This window comes from Phalacrocorax carbo, chromosome 2 (assembly GCF_963921805.1).
Source record: "Phalacrocorax carbo chromosome 2, bPhaCar2.1, whole genome shotgun sequence".
Taxonomy (NCBI): Eukaryota; Metazoa; Chordata; class Aves; order Suliformes; family Phalacrocoracidae; genus Phalacrocorax; species Phalacrocorax carbo.
Genome location: NC_087514.1, coordinates 130,978,380 through 131,001,966, shown reverse-complemented (window position 1 = coordinate 131,001,966; position 23,587 = coordinate 130,978,380). Strand labels below are relative to the sequence as shown.

The window sequence follows — 23,587 nt, the reverse complement described above, 5'->3', positions numbered from 1 at the left end:
ACCATCTCCACCCTGCTAGATTTCAGTTTACTCCCTAATTACACTGTTATAAAACTAACAGGTGTTAAACCCATTTTGCATTGAGTCCCAAAACAAAACTGCATGTGAAAGCAAATCAAGTTGAAAATTTATTACAAATACAGTTGTAGCCATGTATTATTATGTATCATTTATGCTACCATAATAACAAAACAAAGATTATTGCTAAATAATTCCATTCTCTTAACTTCAGTTCTATAGTCAGCACTAAAGAAACCACCTCATTGTCTTCCAGAAAAGCTGAAGCTGTACACACACTAGATACCTGTATATAACTTAGGCCGTTGATCATAGTGACACTGAAAGAGCATGTAAACATCCCCCTTGAGGGAAAAGGGGTGTTCCCAGTTTCACTTTGAAATACCTTTCTATTTCTCTTTCCATGGGAGACTGGATAAAGATGGAGAGAAGGACAGGTTGTGAAGATGAGGCACCATGACAAAAAACAGCACAGTCTGGAGTAATCACATCTGCATCGCACCCTCCCCTGAAAAATATCCTAAAAGCACTTAAAACATTAAAGAGTTTCTAAGATCAGCTTCACACAGTGGAAATAGCTCCAAAACAAACACACACATGCTTCGTATGATCACAAGTTCCACAGTACAGTAATACCACAGAAACTACCAAGGTTTGGAAAGGCCCTGTAAGGCTAGTTTTTTTAATATATTTTTTTTAATTATTAAGAATCTATACCATGAAAACAAATGATCAGACGCTTTCCTTCTTTCCATTGGCCTTTCATGCAGATTTTACTACAGATGGTATGATCTGCAAATAATATCATTACAAACAGTAGTTGGAAACCACTTCGAAGAGCTGGCAGAAGTGCTTTAAAGGTGAGAAGACTGACCGGTGACAGCAATGTGTTTCAAGCATTAAGTCTTACAATCAAAATGTTTAAGAACAGCCTTCAAAGGTGATGAGCTACACTAGGTTCTAGCAGGTGCCCTGACATGTAATCAAGTACTTCATTTCAGAGGGAAGATTTTGAAAAGCAAGGGTAATTTGTACAGCTTAGTCAGAGCTACGCAAGTTCCTGTGGCAGAAACAGAAGTTCTCAAAAGAAAGATACTTCTGAAACTGAACTTTTTTCAGGATAGCAAAGCCATTTTTATGAGTTTTTCATAACAATAAAAGAAATCCTAAACTGGAAATATACAATTTGTTTTAATGGACAGCAAAAAAAAAAAGTTTTTAAAAAATGAAATCTAAATGTTGAACCTAAAAACTATCGCCAGTATTTTTAAGCCTCTACCAGCACTATTGCTGATAACTCTTCACAGTGAGAAATCATCCCATTCCTATGCTCCAACATATCCATAAGAGCATGGACAGGCACAGACAGGAGTGTTTGATATGACAACAGGCCAGCAGTCCAGTAACATCTTAATTATCTTCGGTGACATTAGCCTAAGCTGTTTAGCGGGGAAGTTTTTTAAATTTTTCAGTTAATTCAGGGAAACAGACCTGCCGACAGCAGAACTGCAGGGTCCAACTCCCGACAGTCCCTGCCGGGCCACTGACACGCCTCGGAGGGCAGAAACTCCCACCTGACGGCTCGGTGGTTCACTCGGGGCGGCGGGGCCTGCCCGGTGCCTCCCTCACACGCCTGTCAGCTGGGGACCCTCACCCCCCCGGGGGACCCTCGCCAGAGGCGGGCGGGGGGCTGAGGGCGTCTCAGCAGGACGGCCAGGCCGGCAGCGGGAGCCGGACCTCTCTCCTTCCTCATTTCGGGTGCGCCAAGCAGCCGCGGGGAGGGGACGGCAGCACCGCGCCGGAGGGCTGCCGCCGCCGCCGCCGCCGGGGCACGGCGGGGAGGAAGTAACCGGGGGAGAGCAACTGGCGGGGGAAGGGAACCCCCCCGACCCACGCGGTGGACGCGAGCGGTGGGCGCCCGCTGAGGAGCGCTCCGCCGGGGCGGCGGCACAGGGGGCCGGTCCGCCGCCCCGCGCTGGCTACCCCGGCCCGTCACACCCCCCGCCGGTCCGTCCCCCTCGGCCACCCCTCCGCCTCCCGGGAAGCCCTCCCTCCCTGCCGGCGGGCGGCCTTACCTGCCAGGAGGCTACAGACCTCCTCGGGGATGGCGAGGGCGCCGTGCATGCTGAGGGCGGCGGGGGGCAGCCGGGAGGCTGGGGACACCCTGCGGGCGGGGCTCGGCGTCTCCCCCCCGCCACCGGCACCGGCAGCGAGGAAGCGGAGGCCCCGCCCACCGGCCGCAACGGCACGACCGCGAGCCGCGGGGGCGGAGCTGCGAGCCGTGAGGGCGGGGCTTCACCACGCTTTGCGCCCTCCCCCCACGTGAAGCATGCGCTTCACTCCCCTCGCGGTGTTTCCATCAGCTGCGGGGTGTCCCCTTTAGCAACGCCCCGCCGCGGCGGACTGCCTCCCACGTGACCGCTGCCGCCCAGCCATTTTGCGTAAGGGCACCCTGTTGCCAGAATCCAACATGGCGCCCAGCGTTAGTCATCTGCTCGCCTCCGCCCCGAAGCCCACGAGAAGTTGACTATTGGATGAGAATACCCGGAAGCTGCTCTCTGACTGGTCCATTGATTGTCCCGCCCAAGCGGGAGGCCCTTCCCCAGGCCGGGGGCTGGCGGCCCGCTTTCCTCTCACACGGGTGGGTGAGGTGGGAGTGGGGTCGCTGGGTGTGAAGGGCGATAAATTTTGGACCAAATTTCTTCCAAATATCTTTCTAGCCTTTATTCGGAGCATGGTGCTGACCGTAGCTCACTTGTTAGCAGGTGGGATGGTGCTGCTGACAGAATAAGGGGGAAGAACATCAGCCCTGGTGTTCAGCAGGGCCCTGCTGGTTTCCCCACTTATCTTCCCTCTCGGCCCATTCCCATTACCAGTGGCAGGGTTTGGGATTTGGGGTTGGGTTTGCAGACCACAGCCTGGCTTTATGCCACTGTGGTGGGAGCGTCCCAATGGTCACAGCTGGCAAAATCAAGCCAGGGAACTTGAGGAGAAAATCACATGCACAAAGGTGGCATGCAGTGAAATAAGAAATGGAAAGTGAAGCAGTGGGAAAGGGCCTGTTGGTATTGGCCTCTGTTAGCACAGATGTGTGGGCCAAAGAAGGAAGGGATGCTGTCCCAAGCAACACAGCTGGGCTGTTAGAAGGGCTGACTGTAGAAAGTCTGTTTATGGGGCACCTTTGATATATTTTTCCCGCAAATCCCTAGTCATATGTATTTGGAGCACATTAGTGATGTAATATGTTTAGTGTAGAAATAGTCAAAGTAAACTTCTAGCATGTGCATTTGTGACCTTGGTGGGTTTTGGCTATATCTATGTTATTATTACAGAATATGTGTTTGTGTTAGAGCTACAGTTATGTCAGCACATCTGTGTGTCATACCAGTGTAGAAAAAACAGCAAGAAAAAGAAGTTATATTTATGAAAATTCACCTTTAGACCACGGTAATTTTATTAACACTTGTGGCACAGCTGGCAGTACAGCTGTATCAGTCAGGTCTTAAAACAGTTTTGTACTACTGCTTCATGTAGCTGTGCCAGCTGAAGTCTGCAATGTAGATGTGGTGTTAGATTATATTGTTCTCCTGACCTCTCACATCTCTTTTAATTACATGGAACAACTCATTGCAAATACATCTGGGTTTTCAAAGCATTGCCCCTTTATTACCTGATTTTATGGCCATCTTGACTGAAACACAAGCAGTTAACTAACTGACCTGTATAATGTTGCATAATGATTTTTATGTTAGTTATCTGATTTCAAAATAAACATGCACATGCATCTGGGTGCATATCTGTATAAACAGATCTTGCCTCTTTATTGTATAAATACCTACTACTCTTCTGGTACAGGAATGTGTTTGATTAATTTTCCTGTGGTTCGCAAGAAGGGCTTTCTGGGCTTATGTTAAATTACAAATTTCAGATGTGCAGTCTTGGGAAGCTGCCATAAGGACTGGGAAAATGGCTTGCAGTCTAATTTGCTTGCCCTTTTTCAGGTTAATCATAATCCTACTTTCTTGTGTTGACTTTATGGCTCCATCCATTTCTGTTCCAGAAATGAGTCAAGGGTGTCACTTGAACTCTGTTGTAGTCTTTGTTTTGAGATCACTTTTCCTGATAATTTATTCCATATGTTTACCATTTCTGTGAGCTTTCCCTGAGTTTCAGAACATAAAATGAGAAGAAAGAACTTACCCTTATTATTTCCCACCCCCCATACTCTAGTCACTCTATTTTTTTTCTGAAAGACCTCCTTGTTATTGCACTGAAGACCAGCCCATCACACAGTTAGCAAGATTTGTGACCCAGGCCTATTTTAAGCCTTGTTAAGTTCCAGATTTACTCATAGTTCCCTAATTTTTAAATCTACCACTAATAGGAAGCATAATTCAAAACAGACTCCTTCACTGAAACAAGCCTGGCTTCAGCACCGTTGCAGCCTGGTTTCTGAAGATTCCATAGCTTGTACCTCATTGAAACCAGACACGCCGCTTCACCTAATCAGGGCCATAGATCAGGGGTTCTTGATGTGTGGGTAGCAACGCCACAGGGAACACGCAGAAGTTTATTGTCCTTCTGTTTGGGGAGAGCTACAAAAAGAGGCTGTTCAGGAGGAATAGCCCACCTGAATCTGCAGAAAGCTGTAGGAAGAATAAAGTTTCCCGTTCTGGAGCAGCATCACAGCCGCCTTGCCCCCTGAAAAAATCCAACATATCCAGAGTACTGGGAAGTCCAATGTTTTTCCATTAAATGTTCCACTTTTCTGCAGCCATATTTTTAAAACTTAGATTCTAGGGAGATGAATGAAACAGGACCTGCGCGCAGCTGCTGCTGGTTCTCTACATGTCCTTTAATAGAAAATTAATTGGGTTACAGGGCATGCTGCCCACACTGCTCCCTGCACTATTTCATACAGGCAGCAGCAGCCTTGTTGAGACGACACTGTGTTCTCATCTGTTCATCCCGTTGGCTGCCTGTCTTCTTTAGACAGATTCAAAACAAAATAGCTAGTCAATAATCAGAATATGTATAATTTTAAATTATTTAATTACATTAAACAGTAGTTGGCAAAGATTTCTGGCATGCACATATAGCTGTTAAATGGAAAGAGCACAGACTTTCTTCACAGAAGCACTTTCTTTGCAAAGAAATGCAAAAACTTCTGGGTTTAAAAAAATCAGAAAGTTATGTTATTGAATCACAGTGCTCTAAACATGGCAACTCTTTATGCATTTGACCATGGTCTCTGCACTGAAGAAAAGCTGTGGTGCCTCTAACAGTGGAAAAACATATTGTGAACTCCTTGTCCTCTGACAAAACACCATAAATGTTTTCTTAGGATTTGCTTCTACTGCTCAAATTAAAATTATTTCCTCAGAGGCAGATACGTTCAGGACATCACAGCAGTTGTTTTGAGAATAGGTTTACAAATTTACTTCGAAACATAAAGAAGAGCTAGTACTTCATGTAATAACTCATTAAAATTTTGTGTATCCTCTTCTATTCAGAATCCATCTCCATGAAAGCTTCCTATTTTGCTGTTCTCTTACAGGTGTTTCATACAGAAAGAAAATCTTTGAAGCATTCAAGTCTTGTTTGTATAGTTGGGTTGCATTGGCTGTACTTTGTTAGGATGTGGAAACATGGTCTTGCACTTAGAATTCAGCCCATTGAATTCAGCCCATTGAACATAAGCTGAATACGTTCTTCAATTTATGGGATGCTTTGATGATCACAAATGGAACTGAAATGTACTCAGACTGTAAAAGTTTTGAACACTGAGTGCTTGTTTATTAGGTTATATGATGAAAATTGCTACAGCAACCTTTATTCTACCGTTTGGAGACTTTGGTGTCACTGTTTCATGATCTGAGTTACAAAACTGATGTACTTTTCTTTGCGAAGGTGACCTGCCATTTTATGGAGTACTTCCCAGGTTGGTACTGTCTTGCTCTGAATGTCGCTTCCTGTAAGCTTATTATTTTGACACTGTAGCCTGAGAATAGCAATTCCCAACAGGTTTAAAAACACATGCCAAGAAATACAAGCCATTCCTTTCCATCTCCATGTTTTTCCAGCTATAAGACCACAGAGAGGTGCTGAACTGAACAAGATCAAGAATGGTCCCCTAGATCATTTGCCATGCACTGTATCATGACTACCTGCTCAGCCTTCAGAACTATTATTTCTGATGCTGAACTCTTCGCCTTTCCCAGTAAGGAGCAACAAGGGCATGATTCTTCATGTTTGTACTTGAATATATTCTAGCAATGTCTGATTTTACCTAAGAATTACCTCTGGAAAGAAAGATGGGTGTTTACATTATCACAACTATAGGATAATAAATATAACTTTGAATGATGTTGTAAGAAACATTTTTGCATAAGCATTTCTTTTTACCCGAGCATCCATTAGCTTGTATAGGATTGTGCATTATTTGGTATTTTATTAGACCAAAAATATTCTTTATCTCAAGTACAAGTTCAGTGTCTTGTTTAAGAAAAATTTTATTAAGAAAACTCACATCGGATAAAGGCTTCAGAGTTTCACTAAGGTCCTGTTTTGAGCTGATTTTCCAGCTGGATTGATTCAAATGGAACATCCTGGAAGTTAGTTTTGGCACAGGTGTGAGATTTCAGTGGACATTTTGTCTTGCTAACGTTTGTGAAAGCAAGCCAAAGATAACTCCCCAAGTATCACAGAAGACAACCTTTGCTGCTCATCATGCAAATAGTTCCAGTGAAGTGTGGAGACGACCAGCTGAATAAGAGTTACAAGATTTCAGCTTATACTAAATCCATTTGTTCCTGTTTGTGTCTAGCCCTTTGTTCTTAGATATCTTAAATACCAAAGGAATGAAGACTCTTCCTCTCTCTATTTCTCCTCTTCAAGATGTATAGAGGTGCCCTGATGGGTCTTGTGCAGCTGAGTATGGTTTTAGGAAGGAAGTGGGGAGGGAAGCTCTGTTTGACTGGACTTAATAATCAGATCTTACATAAACTTTACCCCCTATATAACCTCAATATCTAATGAATATTTTGGAGCAATGAAGAGTCTTAATTACCCTGGGGTGGCTAAACATGGATAAACATCATGTTGCATTGTCCAGAAGTAAAAGCAATATTTCATCATTCTTTGAAAGACAGATGAAATAAAATCTAGGTGCCCTCTAACCTAAATTTAGTGTTCTTTCTAGTTCTTTCAGCCTTGTTAACTATGATATAATGCATTGAGTCATATTTGAAACAAATTATACCGTAGGTAATTAAATGAATGAAAAATTGTTTTCCATGCATTTCTATATGAAGATCCTATATTCTTTTCCTATTGCAGTAACATCACTTCAATCCCCTGTGCCATGAGGCACTCACCATCATCTGTGCCACTGCCCTCTTTTTTTTCCTCCATGCCTCTTACTCCATTAGTGAGGAAAGAGCAGCATTTTCTGTTGCCAGTTCGGAGGGATTGCTGTGCTGTTTGGCCTGTCAGCACACTTCTGCTGGTCGACCAGCCTGCAAGCCAAACAGAATAGGTGCCTTCTGAGCCCGGGTGGCAGTCTTTTCTGCAGTGGTGTCATTAGCTTGGCTCTCTGTCCTTCATCTAGCAGCTGCTTTTCAAGAAGTTTTTTAAGAAGGTAATATCTGGAGACTATATCTACCAGATAGAGCAAACGGATTTTAGGAAGAATCAATATCTGGACAGGTTTTCTTGGATAATCAAGCAAAAAAAATACTACTTTGGAGACTCGGAGGTAAGTTTGACAATAATTAGCAGAAGCTTTGAGGCACAGCCAGCTTAAGTGTGCCTGTCTGCTAGTATGTGTTTTGTGAGCAGCAGGGCAATCCCTTTTAAAAGTTCCCTCATCTGTACATTGTAGAAGATGTAGTAACAACAGATTTGCAAGAAAAAAAGGGGTTTCCAGGGTTGCAAAACTTGTGTGTAATGTGACATTTCCCTTCACAGGGGAAATAAAACAATCCCTTTGGTTTAAAGTGGAACTGAATCAAAATCTGCATAAAATCTAAATAAAATTTCTGCAATAAGCTACAGAGTACTGGCTTGCAGCCTCTGAATTGCCAATCTTTTAACTGAAATAAAGACAAAGAACTTCCTAAACAGGTGGCATTTCTCAAAGTGACACACTGAAAGCCTTCAACTAAACATGAGTGAAGTGGTAAGCTAGGAGTTAAAAAAGTTAGAAAGAGCTGCTGTGTTATTTTTATTTTTAAGAAGTCAAAGTGCGCTTTAGAAGAGTGCTTCCCTCAGCCTAAAAAGATGAATATATGGATTCTTGTTGTCTGAATTCAACATTGTTTCTGGGAAACATAGACGAAAATCCTCTTCAGGCTCACATAGAAAGGACTGGGCTAAGTGAGGCAGATGTACAGACTCGTTTCTTGCCATGCAAACTCATTTTCTCTAAAAGAGGAATATCATCAATTACCTTCTTTAAAGTGATACATAGATATGTAAAATATCATGCCGAATAAAAAGCATTTGTTGTTTCCACTAGAAATTGCATTTGATCCCATTTTGTTGAACTGCTCAACTGATAAACTTCACCTCGATGGATTTAGTTTAAGCTGTGAATTATTATTTTGTAAAATAGAGAACCTTGAAAAACTCCTGATGCAAATACACTTTATTTATAAAGTGTCTTCTGGGATATCACATGGTTTACAGTGAGACTACTCAATTAATAAAATAGCTTTTCTCAGCAACTATTTCTACAATAATGTCCATAAACTACAGTGTGCCTGGCTAAAAGTATTCCAAGACAATCACAGCAATATGCTAAAGGGGGCAAGCAGACCCCAAGCCAATATTGTCTCACTTTTTTTTCTTCTTAATTTAATAAAAAGCTCTGAATACAGAGACTGATGGATTTTCAAGTTCTGACTGACGGGTTTTCAATTGATCTTGGTACTTTATAGCTCCCTTCACTTGTGCAACTAAGCACCGTAGTAGCCCAACCAAAACAGAAACCGTACGAGGTAAAGAGGAGTTATTACCCCTAGGCTGTAAAAGGAGCACCCAGGAGAAGTGGCTTTGCCAGGATGACAGGGGAAGTATGTGGCAGCATGTGGAAATCAGCCAGATCACAGAAATCCCAAACAAGTGCATCCACTACTGGGTCATACCACCCCTCCAGCAAGCCACCGTAAAATCCTTCAGCTGTCACTGGCTCACCGGAAGATCATTTGATTCCTGTCCTTTCTGTGAAGGGTTTTATGTATAGACTTCTTATAATTCTTCAGTCCCAGACTGAAAATTTTGGGACTAACATTTTGGGACTAACCTACATCTCCACCAGCTGGCACAGTGCAGTCCTGCTAGCTTGGCAGAACTGCCTCCATCGCTGTTTTTGCAGCTTCTTATCTTTTCCAGGCATGAGTCTGATGCTAACATAATCAATGCTGTCAACAGCTAAAAAGCTAAAAGAGTTAGGAGACTGATATGTTATAGTTCATTTAAGAAATCAAAGCACACTATGTAAGACTCCTTCCACAGGACTCTGCATTCAGCGACACCTCTATGGATCTTCCCACATAGGTAGCTCCTGGCTTCCACCATGATGTGAAGACCCACTTCATCCTCGTCATCCATCTCTCCTTGCCGTTCCCAGTGAGGCTGCTGACCTGAACACCAGCTGCCAGTACTGTAATGTCTGCTGAGCAAACGTCTCCAGGATGTATAAAGCATATAAATACATAAAATACAAAACTGTTGTGCTTTCATCTTACATTGATAGGCATTAAAGATCCTAGACCTAGACACTGACAAATAAAACAAAATGAGACTAGGGCACAGAAGGCAGTCTCAGGGCTTCCCAATCAACTGCTGGTAAGCTTGATTTTGCCCAATACACTGATCCATCTTACCCATTTCTGCTTAAAAGTTTATCAATGCAATTATTCCTAATGAAAGTATTAAATACAGTGCCAAACTCATGAGCCAGAGGGCTGTTTTTTTCAAATTTTTCATTACCTACTAAGTAAATTAATTAATGCAAATGAAACTCTAGTGTCATAAAACCACATCCTGCTCTAAATGAAGACAATGGCAAAACTGTCATTGACCTCCATGGGAACAGGTTCAGGCCCATAACTTTCCTATATTGTACATTAAGCGACATAATCAGAAATACTATCTTCTCCCATTGAAATGATATATAGATATAGCATGACAAGTAGCAGCACAGGGACTCATCTGATGGCTGTAATTAGAGGTTTTTAATGACAGGTTAGGTATGTTTAATATGCAATTCCACATTGCTCTTACACTATCAGATTCTATTCAGGATCTTTACGCATAACATAACTGAATTCAGAGGCAGATGAATGTTCCTGATATTTCAAATTCAGCAGTTTTGCTGATTTAGCACCTCTGAAACATGCACCATGTGGTGAACAAACACTGCAAGCAAAGATGTTTTCCACTGAGATTTGTCAGGGATTTAAAACATTAACACCTTCCTGGTCTCCTTACAGATAGAAAAAATGTTGCTTTCTATTTAGATACAGAGAGCTGTGCAATCATTCTAATAGGTATCATTTAATTATCTCTGAGGAATTTAGGTGTGGAGCCAACTCCATGTATTAGTTAATAACCAATCCATTACTTGATTAACTGACTTACATGAAGAAAGCTTATCATCCATAGATTTGTCTGCTTGGAATTAAGTCAAAACAAGATATTGAAAAGATAGGGTTTTTTAGGTTTCAATATCTTACAGAAAAACCATTGTGCCAGATTACAATGAAATGTTCTGAAGAATAGTACATGTCTTAAAAATAACAGGTACTCTAAGTGTGTAAAAACAATATAAAAATAACCCAAGGCACCACTAAGTAAGCATGAGTCAGTGCTTCCAGTAAATTCATGGCAACTGCAAGCAACAGGAAAAGAGTTGTCTATCTAAAAGCATTGCCATCTTACTTTAAAGACTTGATGCAGAGGGTTTAAATGTCTCATGTATATAAGTTTGCCAGTTCATATCCATTTATACAATTACCTTCTCTTGGGATTTTTCTTTCTCCCCCCTAGTTATCAGTAGCTTCTTCAGAAAGTCATCAGTGCCTGATATAGCAAGATTTAGGAATTATTCTATGAGCTTCTTCTCTTGACATAGTGTTAGGAGTGTATTTTGGCCTGGAAGCCTGAAGCTAAATACTTCAGCATTCGTAAGCCATGCCAGGGATTCTTGGAAACACCTGCACCTTGCAGTTATGCAAATGCCTTTGAGATATGTCAGAACACTGTTTATTTGCACCATACCAACAGCATGTCATCTGAATTAATTTTCACATTCTTGTCCTGATGGGACATGGCTCTGAATATAAAAATTGACATATGAGAGTGCTGTGTGGTTAAAGAGGTATTGATGCTTTCCCAAAATTACCCAATAGATCTTTGCTGGCCAACAATATGATTAAACTAAGATACCTTTGTGAGTTTCAGATTAACAACCCCAATTCACAGATGTATTTATTGTTTCACGGGCATGCATCAAGAGATGCATCCAACAGTGATGTGAATGGGTTGAGAGGCAAAAATACACCAGTATTTGAGTAGTATCACAGTCTTAAATAAATGCAATACATCAATGCTTCTTAGCACTGTCCTGCACGACAGCCTACACTTTGGGCTGAAAACCCCTGCAGGCAGGTCCTTCACTCCTTCTTCAGCAAAATCAGGTCACTTGGAGGGCAGAAATGAGGTGGGAGAGCCCATGTTCACCTGTAGTCCTTCAAAGCATCACTAACATTTTGTTTAAAAGGTTCAGTAACATAACAATAACAGCTGGTTCTGGAATCAGCATCAGAGAAGATTCAGACTACATCACTTGTACCTCAGGAAGGCTGTGGCAAAGTTTGTTCATTTCCTGTGTTGTGGCTTCATGACCAACAGAGCTGAAGATTGTGTTACTCAGAAGATTATCCTTTTCCTCTTGATTTCTGTCTCCTCCATATGTATTTTTCTTTTGGTTGTGTGACACTAGCAAAGTAAAACCTTCAGTAGATGGCTTATCTGAAAGCAAGACTGTAGGAGGAGAATCTGATCTGCACATTTTTGGCACATTTCATTCCATACATTTATCTGAAAGAGATGGGTACGGCATACTGGTAGGCATAGTACTTTTATCACACAGCTGTCTAGCTTTATGTATCAGCTTTCTATAAAACAGAATAAATAATGGTGTCAAGGTGAGCTTTTTCTTCTAGATGTTCCTAAATCAAAGAGGAAAGTTGAGGAGCTAAGATGGTGATTTGCTTTCACTGCTGGGAATATCCCTGTTACTGGGTATTGCTTGCAAAAGGGTACACCTTCTCTGAGGGACATGGGAAGTCCTGCCAGCCCAGTAGCCTCTCTGGACAGGAGAGGATACCGAGCAAGGGACTCCAAGTCATGTGGGTCTTGCTAGTGTATGGGGGACTAAGCAGGTAGTTGCCTTTGGTCTACTCTTTTACAGAATATATCACCTTCTTTCTAAATGAGTACTTTTGTGGTTTTGTCTTGTGGTTGACTATGAGCTCTGAGAGGTTTGTTTGCAGGCTGGCACATATGAAAGATCCTGCTGTCTCCACTGTGGATTCTCTTAAGTCCTACAACTTTTGAACTCACACTTCAGCCTTTTCTTTGTCCAGAATTTATGGGATCTTCTCTCCTATTCATCTTCATATTTTCATGAACTTTTAAATAATTTAAGTATCTGTGTAACATTTGCTTATTTCTAATCAGGTCAAAACCAAAAAGGTTCAAAGACAGTATTGGGTACATGCATAGACATATGCAAACAAATGCATAGCACATTCTCGGGTGGCTCTGTTACAATGGCATGTTGTGGAGAGTAGCTGCCTCCAGGAATTGCTGTCCAGTTCCATGTTTGAGGCTGAACATATTATCTTTAATTATAATAAAATCGCTACCTGTTTTTGTTACAGCTTTTGCCTGACCACATTCTAATGTGCCCATGGCAAGGAAAATATTGTTTCCATTCCAATTGGCATAATGAGAAAATAAGTTCAATGTATTGGCTTTAACACAGTATTTATCAGAAGATTATCCTTTGAAATTGTCAGTTTATGGCATGATAATTTGATCTGGTACTTGAAACCTGTCAAGTTAAAAGCAAGCTTTCTTCAATAATCATATTCCTTTTCACTTCACAGGTGGGGCCTAATAAAGTGAACTACTGAAAAGTATTGAGGCAATAGGAGGCTTGGTATTTCAGTAAGTGCAATGAAGACTGCATCCCAAGAAATTGCTTGGCAATGTTTTCCATATACAAGCTTTCTTCATGAGTACCTCCTCTCCCTTACAAATCGGAAGGCAGAAGACTATTGAGCAATAAAGGATGGAGGGAAGGGACATGGTAGCATAACTAATAACTAGTAAAGGTGTGGGTGATATCTAAATATTAATACGAAACCTTAAATATTGGTGCTGGTCCAGTATATTTTGTTGAATGAGATGTAGTCTGGTTTGGCCTAACTTGTCCAGCTGACTGTGTTCCAGCTCGCAAGAGAAAAGTCTTTTCAATATAAGTACCCTAAGCGGTAAGATAAACTCTAATAATAGTAATAGGTGAAGTGTTATTCCACCTCAGGGAATGGGAAGGTAAAAAAGTTAATTGTTAGTTCTAAAATAAAGCCCATGGAGCAGCTGTTTCCTTGTTTCAACTGGGGGCTTCAAACTGTTGACAATGATACGGGTTGAGACAGTCAGCATGAAAATTATAGAATTCTTTCCAAATATTAATTTGCTTAATATACTGTCCAATGAATTATGTTCTGATGAAACATAGTGAAAGAAAGCCTTCTTGTAGAGGCTAAGACTTTCATAGATCTACCTAATTCATTCCTTCATTCTAATTAACAGGACCAAGGAATAATACCAGCTTTTTTTCCCACTGGTTAATCAAGAAATTATATCTACCTGTAATAAGACAACACAGTATGCGTATAAATAGCAGTATCTAAGATATCTCTGATCTTACCTGCAGCATTTACCCTATTCTGATGCCAGAGCCAACTAGATGTTCAGAAAAAGAAAACAGGAACAAAGTGACCTGGCAGCTATGCAAAATTGTTGTTTGGAAGGGCCTCTCACAGAGCTTGAGATCATATAATGAGATTTTAATTGCCACCTTTGTTTCTTGTGACTGTGCCCCCTGCCAAAGGGGGCTTAGAACAATGGCAGAGAATCCCCCTTTACATGGGGAATTCTGCACCTTATTTCCACCAAATTGCTGAAAGGCAGCTAGGAAATGCTTCATATCATAGAAGTTAATTAAAGAATTTATGTGTTTTAAACTGTTTTTTAAATTTTTATGTTTCTTTTCCTCCTACAAGCACTGACCACATATTCCAGTAATGCACTTGAAGGTCTCTTTCTCAAATATGAGATAGCTATAGGTATAGGTATAGGTATAGATATAGATATAGGTATAGGTATAGATATAGATATATTTATGTGGAAGTTTTATCTTCTGGCCTTATGATCATTTCAGGTAAAACAAATCCTGGTGACTTTTTGCATGCACGAATTAGTTCCTGATTTAAAGTGCTCTAAATAATACCGTAGACAGTTAGTGGTGTATTTTAGCCTTTGAGAGGGAACAGTGGTATCAAACACTGAAGTAGCTGTGAATCTGTGATCTCCTGGACAAGGCCTTGCTGATCACTGAGTTCATGGCACAAATTTTACTCAGACACAGGGTACATGGAAATATTCTGTCAAAATGTGTTATTATTTTTGTTTAAAATCAGTTTCATTATGCTTGTGAAATGCAATAGTCAAATGCTGTAGTAGTCTTAAAAACACAGAACTATTTAGGGCTATTTTTCTTTCTTGGGCAAAAGAAATCACAAACAATTACATATTAAGATACTATCTTTATAGAATTTTAAGGGCAATAGCCATTAATTATAGATTCAAAATTCTGTTTATACAATCTAATGCTTTCTTTAAATGTGATCCATTGTTCACATGCAAATAATGTTTCTGTATTACTTTCCCCTGCTTGTTCTGTGGCCAGTGATTAAGAGAAAAAAAAATACAACCAGAAAGTACAAATTCAAAATATTTTTTTAAATGTAAAATTTTAATCTTATGGTTACCCCTTTTTAAATGGACAAAGACCGGAGTCCGTTATCCTGAAGAGTTTTGCCTGGATCTGTACAGCATGTTCCACATCACTGAAAACTCAGCATGCCATATTACAGTTTAAGTAAAGAATCAATGTTTCCAAATCTTGTCCAAATTTGTTTTTTATTTAGTACAGCTTATACCTGTAGATGCAAAATCATTATTTTGAAGCAAAACTTACAGGATTTTTTTCCATGTTGATTGTTCTTCGCTCATTTGATCTTCTTTAAATAAACACCATAAACTGTGTGTGTAACAGAGAACTGTCCATCCCATGTTGAACCATCTTGAATAACCAGATGCAGTTTTCTTGGTCTTTGGCAATGACCAATATTTTGTACTTCAGAGGAGGAACAGAAACTTTGCAAATTCATACAATCAACTAGCTGACTTTGTGCAATGGTCATCTGATGCACTGATACATGGGATTTTAGTAACACATCTCATTTAAGTTGTATGGCTTTGATTATAATGCACACTCAGTAGGCTGACACTGTAATACATGAAGTATATTTTCCTTTTATTCATTTTTCTGAAACAAAAATATTAGAACTCTAGGGACTGGCAGATGGCATGTAGTAAGCTAAATTCTGTGCAAATTCTGTAGCATTTTTAAAGGGATTTAGGCATTGATTCTCTCCAGATCTTATGCTTAAATTATTGACACAGCAAAGGTCCACTTTAAAAATGGATTTAAACAACTTCAGTGGCATTGACTTATAACAAAACTTAGGATCATAACTGCTCAAAATACGTCTAAAAAAGAGTCTCAAATCGCACAACACTGAAGACAGAGATTGCTTGCTACTTTTAAAAATCTGGGTCCAAATTTGAATGAGTGCCTAAGTAAACATTCAGAACTTGGTTCATAAACTAAACTATGGGAAATCTGTCCTGAACAACACCAGAGTTTTTGCCTACTAATATGCCCAAAGGTGTGCCTGGAGTCATTAGGGAACAAAGACCTGTCTGAGAAACATTATGAAGATTAATAACTGTGCATACAAGATTGGAAAGGAGCAAGCAGAGGGCATATTTCTTATTGCCTGTATCTATCTGGGACTGGGATGAAAAATAAATCAAATCCAGAAAGGTTTTCAAAGCGATTTTAGAAAAAATTAAGAGTTGTAGTGGTGGGGAGGGTGGGGGGTGGGGGGCGTAGGAAGGCGGGTAGAGTCCCAGTATAGGTACAAAGAATCTTTCTTCTCACCTCCTGGAATATTTGAAAGATGTAAGACCTGTTCTGAAAGCTGTAAGCTGACAGTAAAGTACACATGCAATATTTTCATATTCATTTAAGTAACAGAAGGAATTTTTGCAGGTCTCATAGACACTGAGAAGTCTATATTTTGAAAGTTTAGTTATATAAGATGATGAGATGCATTAGAATATGCTATTTGCTTTTTGGCCATTTTGTTTTTTAAACTCATTGACCCACTTAGGGAATATTTGACATACCTATGTGTAAACAGAAAACCTAGTGGAAAGCTCACAGCCTCCTTGCGTCTTTATTCCATTGCACTTGTAAGACACTAGGCACTAAATAAATTGAACAATCTTTTGTTCTTACACCTAGAAGACAGACAGTTAAGGACAGGTGCATGCAGTGCAGAGTGAGAAAGTAGTTTGGGAATGCTTACAGAGAAAGGTTGAATTTCATGTTCCAACACACAATACCTTCTCAGATGGCTCATCTCTAGCTTGGAAGGCTCAGCCCTGTGGGATATACAGCAGAACTTCTGGAACAAAAAGAGAGAGATGTATGGATACAATGTCAGAATCATGGATTGCAGTTACTTGGCTTGAACTCTTTAAAATTGCTCAGGTCAGAGGTAACAAGATAAAGGGAAATTGATTCAATCAGTTTTAAAGCAGTTTTCCTGAGTTACTGTAAAAAGTGCTTGACTGCTTTTATCCCTTTGGTTAAAAGCAATGTAAAGAAGTATCTGCACTTCACAGGGTCTTATTCTTCAGACCAAAGTCATCTAGAAGAGCAAATCCAGAGTGTGTTTGGTTGTACCTGGCTGCAAAGGATTGTGGTGTGTGCATGCAAAAGACAAAAAAGAAGAATTTTGTAGTATGCAATTCATTTCCCTGAGAAGTATAATTTAACCTAACAAGCATCACCTTGCTACCTGATGCAGGATTAATCAGATTGGTGCGTATCGACAGGATTGGACTCAGGCAGAAAACAGTCAAGTAGCCAGCCATCAGCTCTATTGGTAAACAGCTTTTTTGAAGCATTTGTCTGAAGGGATACATTCACCTTGGCTTGTAGAGGGAAATGCATATAGTGCATACCTGCACTGAGAAGGATTGCTGTCTCTGAGTGTTTATAATTGGCTTTGCTTGAGGAGTATGCCAGAGATGGAAAGGTTTAGTTCTCATCAAAAGTTCTGCAGAACTGCCATCAGAAGAAGCTGCAGGGTAGACAAGCTGAATCAAACCACATCCTCTGCCATGGGCTTAATACTCCCCTGACATGACAAGCTAGTGGGATGGGTCTGATTTTTGCAGCCAAGAGTGTAATTCTTGTGAAAGATTAAAAGAAGTTTCAATACAGGATCAGGGCAAATCAGATTTCACAACGGGTTGGAAATTTCCAGAAGTAAGTTCTTTCTTACTTTTTATTGCTTTCCCCTTGACTTTTTCTTTATTTCTGTCATTATCATGTCAGAGCCCAGAAGCTAGATGAAGAGATCCGATACAAAACACCTTCACTCTATAGGGTGATCATGGCATTTGCCCTCACCAAGTCCAGTATAGCTGACTTCTTTTCTTCACACATTTCCAGACCCTCTAGGTTTTTTCAGTTCTAGTCTTCCCTTTAACAATGTCATCTTCCTTTTAGGATACCAGTTGTTATTCTCTCCCTGTTTTATCCAAATAAGTGGAAAGAGCCACACCATTTACTGAGCCATATTTAAGCTCTCCAAATGACCACTAATTTTAACATTGACTTATGGGAAGCAGTCTTAAAGCTGAGTAGTGGTATTTGTGATCTTGATAACATTTCTGAATGTCAGCTGCAACCATTTTGCTCGTAACTGGTTCTGATTACAACATTTATTTTCATCATTTTCATTTTAGAACCTCTGTAGTGATAATAGTAAAATGCATTGAATGTAAAAATCATACAACTTTTTCTGCAGCTCTCCTGAGGTGACTCTGTGGTGTTCTTGGACATGAAAAGATTCTGCCCCATTCATGGATGGCATGGAATATGTCATAAAGAGTATATTTTTGACATATTTCAATTGAATTGGTAATTGATGAATTGTGGTATTATACAAGAAGCACAGCTGCTGTATAACACAAGAGTCTTACAGCTGGAAAGCACTCTACAGGAGAAAAGCCTTCAAAATAAAAACCTTTTACTGTCATCATCTTCAGAATACTGGACATTCACAGCACGCCAATGTCCAGGTTGTGAACTTGCAAGCTGCATTAATGTGGCAGTTAAATTTACTAGTCTGAAAGCTGCACTTGTAAAATATTTATGAATACGTGTGGCTGTCACTGCAAAGAAACTGCACCGTCAGATCTACCTGTCTACCTGGTTGTTTCCTCTTCCCATCTTCCCCACTAGATTGTATTCCATGAAATTCGAAGCACGAGCCTTACTTTACTTTAAAAATACCTACGTGAGAGGTGTAACACTGCAAAAGAAAAGAAGAGCTGCTTCCATGCTATTTTGGTGCAATCATATTCACTGTTTTATCCACTCAGAAAGGTTTCAATTTGGTGTTCTTTAATGGGAGATTAAATTTGGTTTTCACATGTCTGTGGTTTTTCAAATTAAGAAATGAACTGTGAAGAATGATTTGAATTTTTTTCCACAAAATTTAAACTGTCCATTAAGTCATCAAGTGCACTGTTCTTGCAAGTGCCCTGCATAGCTGCCTAACTGGGCATTGTGGAAGAAGAGGGTTGAAAAAGAGGCTGAAGGGATTAAAAAATATGCTATGTGTTTTAAATACATACTGTACCTTTCCTTTTTCTTTGTCCCAAAGAGTTCACAGCTTTCCCATTTAAACAATGGGTAATTTTACATATATTTTGCATATGAACATTCCCATTACTGTGGGATGTCTCCGTGTACATTTTGGAGCGCTCAGTCACTAAATAGACTACAGAAGAAAGGAAGCATGAGGAAGAAATCTTCTGGTTTCCTTAACTGACAGCAAATTGACATCAGTGTGATTTTTCTTCAAGAGTGTTCAGGGCTGGATCTTTTCTTAATGTAATATTGAATTTTGAAAATTAAAAAAAAAAACCAAGGAAGTAAAGTGTTCATATTGGTTTTTGAGTTGCTCAGTTGTGATAGCATGCACACAAGAGGTATGAGCACATTTATTTAGTAGTTACACGTTTTCAAACACTTTAGCCCAAAGTACCAGTGAATCTGCAAGCACCTATGCTGAAGCTTGGGGCTGAGGGAGGAAGGGTTGGCAGATGAGTTTGGAATAGTGGCTGCAGTGCCTCTCCGTTGCACCTCCAGCATTTCAACAGCTCCAAAGTCAGGATGCCACTGCCAAGAGCAGTTCATCTCTGCCAATGGATGTCCCACTAAACAGTGCCCACACCACCATGCCAACCAAACTTTGCAGCCTCCACGCCCTTGTACCTGCTTGCTTCATCAAAAGCTCCACCACATGCAGAGGATTTACTGGGCATGCTATGCTTTCAGCCCAGCAACAGCATAGTGTAGAAAAATAGTCTGTTACTCCACAGATACCACATATCAGCTTTTCTCTAGGGAAAGTATCTCGCAGCCATAAATGCTGTCTTAGCCTACCCATCTATATTCAGAAGGAGGTGAGCTGCTCCAGTGGACCAGGGCATCTGCATTGCCCACATCCTTGTCCTCTTCTTTCCAAAGCTGCAATGTCAGCATACTACAAAGAAGTAAGATGGTGCAAGGCAAAAGATGACCTCTGCAAGGTTTTCTCCCGCTTGGACCAGACATTGTCTAGCCTGACCTGTGAGACAAGAATGTGATTGGGAGTAGTTATCATGGATTTATGAAAGCAAAATTATGCCTGACCAACCTTCTATGACCAGCCTTCTATGATAAAATGACTGGCTTAGTGGGTGAGGGAAGAGCAAAGAATGTTGTCAGTCTTGATTTTAGGAGGGCTTTTGACACTGTCTCCCACAACATCCTCACTGACAAACTGATGAAGTACAGACTAAATAAGTGGATGGTGAGGTGGTCTGAAAACTGGTTGAACTGTTGGGCACAAAGGGATCCAGCTGGAGGGGAAGTGCAAAGTCCTGCACTTCAATAAGAGGAATTGCAAAGTCATGCACCTGGGGAGGAATAATCCCATGCACCAGTACAGGTTGGGGGCCAACCATCCAGAAAGCAGTTTTGCAGAAAAGGACCTCAGGGTCCCTGTGGACACCAAGCTGAACATGAGCCAGCAATGTACCCCAGTGGCAAAGGCCAACAGCATCCTGGGTTGCATTAGGACGATAACCAGCAGGTCAAGGGAGGTGATTAGTACCCCCTACTCAGAACTGGTGAGACCAAATCTGGAGTGCTGTGTCCAGTTCTGGGCTCCCCTGTATACAAGAGATGTGGGCATGCTGGAGCAAGTCCAGAAAAGGGTCATGAAGATGATTAAAGGGCTGGAGTATCTGACATAAAAGGAGAAGCTGAAAGCTGGGACTATTCAGCTTGAAGAAGGCTCAGAGAACAAGTTGCCCAGAGAGGTCGCAGAGTTTCCATCTTTGGAGATAATCAAAACTCAACTGAGCAATGTCTTGAGAAACCTGCCCTAGCTGACCCAGCTCTGAGCAGGAGGGTTGGATTAGATGATCTCCAGAGGTTCCTCCCAACCTCAACCATTCTGTGATTCTGTGATGGCCAGAGCTTGACTGTGGTCCTTATGGACTCTGGGATAAGACTCCAAAGCACAGAGTTTGTGTAGGTATAAATTTGGCCAGGGAGACCTGCATTTCTGTGGAACTCGTGACCTGGGAAAACCCTTCTTTAGGAGTGTGCTTTGGTTTTGGCTCTTTTCAGTGCTTCTAGTACTGTGGATCCCTACAGTTCAGTTTGGCTTGTCTCCCTCCTTACAGCAATGCTGGGACGGCTGCTGAGCCCCTCATCCACACCACCCTATCTGAAAGAAAGTTGTTTGGAGTCTCATTCACCATAATCCTGGCTGTGAAGCGAGCATCACCAAACACTGCAGACCATCTGGCACACTTCTGAGCCGGCAAAATGCTAACTGAAGTGTGGATAAAGAATTCTGGCACTCCACTTTCTGAGAGTGCTCAAAGCAATAGCAGATACAATACTGGCATAAGTGTATGCTCTGCTGCGCAGAGACTGCATATAATGAAATCCTTGTTATATAATGTAGCTGATGGATAGGGCTTGATGTATAGTCAACAACTGGCATTTCCAGGGGTGAATATTACCAAAATCTCTATTCATATTTAAACACGTGACATAGCTTTTCCCTCCACAGGAGAAAAAAAAAAAAAGTGACTGCAGATGTCTGTGACACTTGGAAAATCAAAGTCTTTCAAAGTAATAAAGGCAATGCTCAGAAAATGTTATGAACAGTAGCCCTACTACAGTATTTCCTTTAAAGAGACATCTGGGGTGAATTAGGGTGCTGCTCAGACTGTGGCACTGCTACAGATGTCGAGGTGTAAACGTGTTTTGCAGGGACTGTAGATACCTGATCATGTGTAATGCTTTTATTAGGAGCTCAAGCACTATATTTCCAGTAATGTGAAGAATGACAGAGAAGAAAAGAAATGCCTTCTGAGTTTGAATTACAACCACATCTAATGAACTCAGAGGTGTTTTCACTCGACTTTAGTATTACTTTTCAACTCCTGCAGCTTAAATGAACCTACTGATCATAACAGTAAATATGGGCTCAAAGAATATCCCAAGAGGTGTCATTAGTCACATATTACATCCTTTTCTAATTTGTACACTTACCATGTTGCAGCATTTCACAGGACTGATGAAACCTCCAGAATTTCATGTTTCCCTCAGCAGTCTACAATAACCCTTAGTCTGAATGACATGTATTATTTCCTTGTTGAACATGTGATGTAGAGGGCTTAGTAAAAGATTTACTGTAAGGAAAACTAGATGTTTTATTTCCAATGTAATTGAATACATTATTGCTCTGAGTTTAAAAATGCTGTGGTGATATATTACACATCAACACAACTGTACACATAAAATCTGCAGCGAGAAAGCTTATTGGACCACAAATCAGAATACAGCTGTTGATAGGAGAGCTATATACCTTAAGTTACACTATGTTACAATAAAGTTTTACTGTATAAGTCGTAGTGGGAAATAAAATAAAAATCTGATGAAATAGTTAAGCAATACTTCTATCTTTACTGACTGAAATAATGGCAACTGCCAGAACTCAAATCCTCTTTGTTGTGTATGGATGATAAAAGGGCCATATTGAAATCTCCCTGTCACAGTTACATGGAAAATAGTGATAAGGCTGCTAATCCCAGTAAGGATTAACTGCAGAACAGAACAGCTTCCAAATTCAGCCTGGAATGGAAAGTCTGCTCTAAGCCATATTCATTGCTTGCCCAAATATTTGGACACAGTGCAGGCAAAGCGCAGAGCAGCGGGGGGATATGAAATTTTCTCTTCCTTCAGCCCGTGCCCAGCAGGCAGGACTGCTGCGCAGCTCAGCCCAGTGCTGCCGTCTCAGCCTTCCCGCCTGCTCCCACTGGGTGTTATGGCCTCAAAAGCCACGGAAATGCATGTTGGATCAGGGACCTCTATGCTTTGCATCCATTCAGCCTCATGTAACTTTCTGCAGCTGAATACCTGCAAAGATTGGTGCTGGCACCCTTCTGCATATAGTAGTGCTGTTTTGTGATAAGTTCAGCACCAGAGGCGCTGCATTGCTTTTTCCTGGGGTTTTATGGGTGGGAAAGAAGAACTTGTGAATAGATGATTTCTACAGTAAATCTTTCTTTTAAAGATTAAATGATGTCTACAGCATTTTACTGTGGGTTGACTTTCACCTGAAATGTTACCTTTCACTCCCCTCTTATCTCCTATCTTATTCTCTTTTTTTTCCAAGCATGTATTTTCTAAGTAACAACTGGACAAATTATGAACTCTGTTGAAGAGTACCAGAAAGTCTGGAACATCACACAGTGGTGCTTGCTCTGAGGCAAAGAGAAGCTGTAGCTGACTGTGTGTTATGGCTTTCTGTCTATTCGTCACTCCTGCTTTGTACCTGAGCTACCTGATTAGTCTCAGTGGAAAGCAAGGAGCAGAAAAAGAAAAAAAAAAAAAACTTTAAAAAAAAAACAAATAAAATGGTCCCAGAGTTCTGCAAAACACATTGGCCTGATATCTAATATTGTGACGAACATAGAACCATAACAAAATTAAGAA

At 40.8% G+C, this 23,587-nt stretch overlaps 1 protein-coding gene across 2 annotated transcripts in view; it reads right to left on the bottom strand.

The window, feature by feature from the left end:
- SKAP2 (src kinase associated phosphoprotein 2) overlaps positions 1 to 2,309 on the bottom strand; it is a 119,787-nt gene extending 117,478 nt beyond the window's left edge. Inside the window, exon 1 of one of the 2 annotated variants that reach the window (XM_064444379.1) lies at positions 2,094 to 2,309. In XM_064444379.1, the coding sequence (XP_064300449.1) occupies positions 2,094 to 2,142 (49 nt within the window). In that variant the 5' untranslated portion in view covers positions 2,143 to 2,309. The remainder of the gene's footprint in view (positions 1 to 2,093) is intronic. The other variant, XM_064444380.1, reaches the window with a different exon arrangement.
- Between the last annotated feature and the right edge of the window lie 21,278 nt (positions 2,310 to 23,587).